Source organism: Arachis ipaensis, chromosome B10 (genome assembly GCF_000816755.2).
Source record: "Arachis ipaensis cultivar K30076 chromosome B10, Araip1.1, whole genome shotgun sequence".
In the NCBI taxonomy this organism is placed as follows: domain Eukaryota; kingdom Viridiplantae; phylum Streptophyta; class Magnoliopsida; order Fabales; family Fabaceae; genus Arachis; species Arachis ipaensis.
The window spans coordinates 126,991,976-126,997,650 of NC_029794.2; the positions used below are offsets into that span (position 1 = coordinate 126,991,976).

At 35.0% G+C, this 5,675-nt stretch overlaps 2 protein-coding genes across 2 annotated transcripts in view; both read right to left on the reverse strand.

The window, feature by feature from the left end:
• LOC107621424 lies at positions 1,985-3,067 on the reverse strand. Its single transcript, XM_021114692.1, has 2 exons — positions 2,685-3,067; positions 1,985-2,621 (listed from the first exon to the last, which is right to left on the reverse strand). The coding sequence occupies exons 1-2, from the start codon at positions 3,065-3,067 to the stop codon at positions 1,985-1,987; spliced, it is 1,020 nt and encodes a 339-aa protein (XP_020970351.1).
• Positions 3,324-5,675, reverse strand: part of LOC107624485 — a 6,915-nt gene continuing 4,563 nt past the window's right edge. The window contains exon 4 of the mRNA XM_016326976.2: positions 3,324-3,361. Coding sequence (XP_016182462.1) covers positions 3,354-3,361 — 8 coding nt within the window. The 3' untranslated portion in view covers positions 3,324-3,353. The remainder of the gene's footprint in view (positions 3,362-5,675) is intronic.

The window sequence follows — 5,675 nt, forward strand, 5'->3', positions numbered from 1 at the left end:
GCATTCATATTTTCTAAAATTTCAAAAAAATAAAATTTTGTTGTAATATTATAATTAGTTGAATGGAGAAATAATAACAATCACATCATAATTTTAATTAATAAAGTAAAATAATTTATTAATTTATATTAAATTATTAATTTTAGTTACACTTAAAAGTAAATAAAACTTTAAAAATAACTAAAAAAAATTTAAAAATCTTATGTAAATCAACATATACATAAAATATTATGTGAAGATAAGTATAAACATCAGGATAGTCGATAAGTAATTACGGAAGAATAAAAAATAATTATAAATTCTAAGAGTTGAAATAGTAAAAAGAATGAGGAAGAAAAAGTTAGATATTTATTGAGTTATTCCTCTTGAATAGGATAGAATTAAAAAAAATGTAAAGACAAAATTAGAACATAATTTGAATACTAAATTGATAGTTTTTGAAGAGATTCTTCGAATAAATAAATAAATAATATTAAAAATAATAAATAAAAATTAAAGAGATGAAATGCAAGTAAATAATCAAAAATCACATTTTAAAATTGAAGTTATTTATTCATAAGTATGTTATGTCATCGAGAAGAAATAGATTATTATCCAAAAATATATGCTGAAGTATAGACATAATAATATTTGAATATGTAAAGAACCTGAAATAAAAATAATTTTACACATGAATTAAGAAGTAATATGATTTGTTATTTTAAATTTTAAAAAACAACAAATTAAGTATTGAACTATTGGTAGAAAAAGCTCAAAATAATTCTAGCAAAACAATAAAATGTTACAATGTCTTGGTTTCTAGTCTACATAAAATCAATCAATAATTTTTTTTAAATAAATATAAATATATATTCACAGTTTCACCTTATAAATGTTGTGATTAGGTTGTATTTAAAAAAAAATATAAAAGTAGATTACAAAGAAAAAATGTAAAGAGAAGTAAACTCTCTGTTGAAATATTAGACTTAGTTACTCATTTAAAAAGTTTAAATTACACTTTCACCGTTTTTAACTATTATTTATGCAAAAAAAAAAAGACATATTAGAAAAAATAAAACTTTGATTGAAATTACAACTTAATCCTTGATATTGGATTTTTTTACTATAATTTCTTCTCTTCTTCTCCTTGCTATATTTTTATTTTCAAACATTAGTGCCATAATCCTAACTACTACAAAAATCAACTACATATAAGATTTTTTATAAATATAATAACAATACTTTAGAATAAATAAATAAAGGGCAATTTACTGAAATAAATAAACTGGCCTCCAAATTTACCAAAATACATATTTTGCTAAATGGATATCGAAATGCATTTTTTTCATAAACTATGTAAACCAAGACAGGGGTCCCGCGGTTTACGAATGCACGTAATCTGCTACAGGGGTGTCGCGAATTACGTTCGAAGCAAATCATCACATAATCCGCAGTAGGGGTGTTGCGGTTTATGCCTTAGTGTGGACTTAGTTCAATTTTCATGGAGGATGAGTTTTTGGATGAAACTTTGGTTTGCATTTTTATGTATGGCGCAACATAGGTTGGTACTTTGATTTAATTGAAATTAGTCTCTTGAACTCATAGAATTACGAACAAAATTAGAACACCTTTACTCAAGAGAATCCCAACTACATAGAGAATCGCTAACAATAACCACGTCACTGTAAAACGAACAGTAAGTACATAATTTTACTTAATAGTAAGTACAACTAAAACAGGACAAGAACACAAATAAGAAAAGAAAAATGAAAGCTAATCATGACGACTTAATGACACCTATGCCTCAGCACTGGGGGCGGATCCTCGCTGAGGACAAGTCCTGCGAGTGTGTCCTGTCTGTCTGCATAGCCCACATCGCTTCGGCCGACTAGTATCGGCCTCATCCATGGTGTTATAGATTCTTGTTGACCTCGATCGCTCTTCTCTGGCACGTCTCATGTTAGGATCAGGAACGATAGTAGGATCGGCGTACGGTGGCCACAGTCTAACCGGGAGTGAACACCTTACTCATGGTATAAACCTCACGGACGTATGTAGCCCAGTCTAACCGGGACTGAGCACAACATGCAATCGCATGGCAGCACGGGTAATGGAGAGCTTGAAAGTACCCGTAGTCACAAGTGCGATCTCTGAGGGAAACCCGATACGTCCCAAGCGAAAAGTTACCGGTAGGAGTCGTCTCAGCCACAGTATACTCAGACTGATGTCTGTCAAACAGAGTAACCGTGAAGCACCTCGAATCTTTCAAGTTGCACTCTATCGCCTTGACCAGCGCCTGGCAAAACCGTTGGCCTAATCCCAACTGCGCCCCTGCTGTCTGCCCTCGGACGACAAAAAGCTCTGCCGACCTCCCGTATGTGGATTTCACAAGTGCATTAACTGGCAGATTCCGTGTCCCCTTCAATACAGAGTTAACACACTCGAATATGTTCATTGTCATGTAGCCGAACCGACTGCCTCCATCCTGGTGTTGGGTCCACGTATCGTACTCCAGTCGATTGGTCCAATCACACATGGCTGGATTCTCCGTCCTCATAATATCAAACCAGTAGTCAAACTCGGCCTCAGTCTTGGCATACGCCGCATTCACGAGCAACCGCCTTGCATCCTGACCCTTGAAACTGAGAGCAAAATTAGCCGCAACGTGTCAAATGCAATACGCTCGATATGCATGAGGCGGTTGCCAACCACTATCTGATGCCTCCAGTGCAGTCTTAATGCCGTTGTGTCTGTCAGAAATCACCAGAATCTCTTCTTGTGGGGTCACATGTTGACGCAGGTGGGGTAAGAAAAAAGCCCACGACTCAGCATTCTCCCCCTCAACAAGTGCAAAAGCAACTGGCAATATATTCGAGTTTCCATCTTGCGCAATAGCCAGAAGCAAAGTATCATCATACTTTCCATACAGATGTGTACCGTCAATGCTAATTAGTGGCTTGCAATGTTTAAAAGCTTCAACGCATGGAGGGAATGTCCAGAAAAGTCGATGAAAGTACTCTATAGACTCATCAACCTCATCACATACACGCACTGGAGAAGTCTTCAACAAAGCTATCATTCCATCCATCGTTGCTTGCATCCCAAGGATCCACCGGGGCAACTCGGCATACAACTCTTCCCAATTCCTGTAAATCTATGCGACTGCCTTCTGCTTTGCCTTCCACACCTTCCTATAATTAGGCCTGAATCCGTAAGTTGACTCAGTAGCTTCTTGCAACACTTTTATTGTAACCGCTGCATCCGTCCTGACCAATGGATATATCCTCGCACAGATTACGTGGTAATCGAGCTGTCGGTGGTCGCTCGAAATCGAAGTGGCCAGGCAAGTGTCCGGTCAATATTGCTCAATGGGGTTACATTCCCAGCAATTTATATAGTGTCCGGTCACACTTACGTCGTAGGGTCAACAGATTATCGAGTTTTCAACCTGGTACACGTGGTGGCAAGCCATGGTACTTTATCCAGAGAACCTCGTATCTCAGATAATTCAAATTCATAAGCCATATGAATAATTCAAAGATCATATCTTAACATTCTCAATCGATATCTCAGCATTCTCAACATTCTTAACATCATAATCATTCATCAATCCAAATCTCATTTCCAAATTCTTTCAAAAACCATATTTCAAAGAAAATCCTCATCATCCTTCTTTCTATTCTGTCCATTAACAATTCCAATTCAAAACATAATTCTTTCTTTGATAAATAAATCAATCTTAAAACATATAATGTGTAACACCCTCACTATCAGAAGTCACGCTTCCGGCTGCGCTACTCTGATAGCAAGAAATATTACGACTACTTTACATACTAAATAATAAAATAGGAGCCTGTGACTCGACACTATATCACTGAATTCTTCGAAAACCAGAAATAAATACTTTATCTTAAGAAAAATTCAGGCAGGCATAGATTCATACACAAGACTCCTTACATAATAACTCAATATATTATACATATAAAACATACAATTCCTATCCCTCTTACAAATTTGTAATAACAAAGACGAGGGAAGAAAATAATCTAATTAATACATCAACATATATAAACCAAACGCAGTATAACTCTTCTTAATGCTTCTTCATCCGGTTCCTGAAAAGGTAAAACTGTAGGGGGTGAGAACTTAACCACACGGTCTCACCACGGAGTTTCAAAGTTGTCATAAGAAGACATTTAATAAGAAAACTGTTTTCAAGCTCAGTGATTATCATTGCCTTATGAATCTTTTAAAACCAATAGAAAATCGTTCAAAACTTTTTCAAAGAAACAATGTTTAATCTTTCAGAAGTCAGAAACATTTCCTTTCTTATAAGAAAATCTCAATCAGAAACCAACCACGCAATCTGACAATACAGTCATTAATTCAGCACCAAAGTTCATTCTCAAATATAGCACGCCAGGACAAACACAGGCAAGACAGACAAGGAAAGCACAAGTAGGTAGCAGTTACAGCAAATAGTTCAAATAGCAATTAAGAACAGTTTAGCAATTAGGCAAACCAAAACAAGTTCAAACCCAAGCAAAGCATACAAATGCATATGATGCATGCCTGTCCTATGGCTGATGAGGCTCATCTGTCGGTTATCCAGCCAACCCGACAAGTCTGAATTGTCCTTAGACTGTCCCCCGACGTGCATCCCCAAGAGTCTATGCATAGCTTTTTCTCAAATAATCAATATTGCTCATTGGGGGTAACATTCCCGGGAATTTATATAGTGCCCGGTCACACTTACGTCGTAGGGTCAACAGAGTATCAAGTTTTTAATATGGTACACGTGGTGGCAAGCCATGGTACTTTATCCAGACGTCAAATAAAGCCCACCTCTCCTTACTAAGAACACTGCGGAAATCAAATACCCAAGTTGAAGGCTCCATCCCCAAAAGAATTTTAAGTAAAATAGAATGTCTCAACAATATTTATCTATAATTACACTCTTTGTATACAGACACTAATACTAACAAAATATTTACACCAACAAACGACCTGACTTACTGACTAACGAACTAACGAACTCATCAAACACTGACGACTTTTCTTTAATCAAACTTTCCAATAAATAAACTAATAATACTTTTCACCGAAAGAACCAAAACTTCGACAAAAACTCTTACATTTGCTTAGCCGAAACCTGTACTAAACTTTATACTTTTACTTAATTACAATCTTTGCCAATTAAAACTCAATCAAACTGAAATTTTCACTAAATCATAAACTCGACCAAACTAAAATTTTTCTCTAAATAATAACCGTAGCTAAGTGAAACTTTTATTAAATTATAACCTTTATCAACTCAAAACCTTCTACTAACTCTAAACCTTTACCTACTCTTTTCCAAACTCTTTACAAACCTACCTTGGGCTTTTCCCACCGTCTTAGGCTCAAAATCTCCTCTACGACGGCTTTAAAATATTTTAATCTTCAAAACAAACTTCATTAACAAATTTTTCTAAATCAAGAATTTGCAATATACAAATTATAACTAAATAAATCTTTTCGTTCTTAATACAAAAACTAACCCTAACAACTAATTACCTTTCTTCCTACTACTCCTAACTAAACTTTATACTAAAAACTTACTTAAACCTTTACCCTATACCTAACTACTTACTTAATAAATACACCGAATACTTAAACTTTATAGACTCTGTGCTCCAAGGGACCTAATTCATGGC

Bases quoted from the DNA above. Each gene is read 5' to 3' on its own strand.
- LOC107621424 (XM_021114692.1), bottom strand. From the start codon at position 3,067: ATGGATGGAATGATAGCTTTGTTGAAGACTTCTCCAGTGCGTGTATGT. The intron at 2,622-2,684 runs GCAACCGCCTCA...TTTTGCTCTCAG, and splicing joins GAGGCATCAGATAGTGGTTG to TTTCAAGGGTCAGGATGCAA.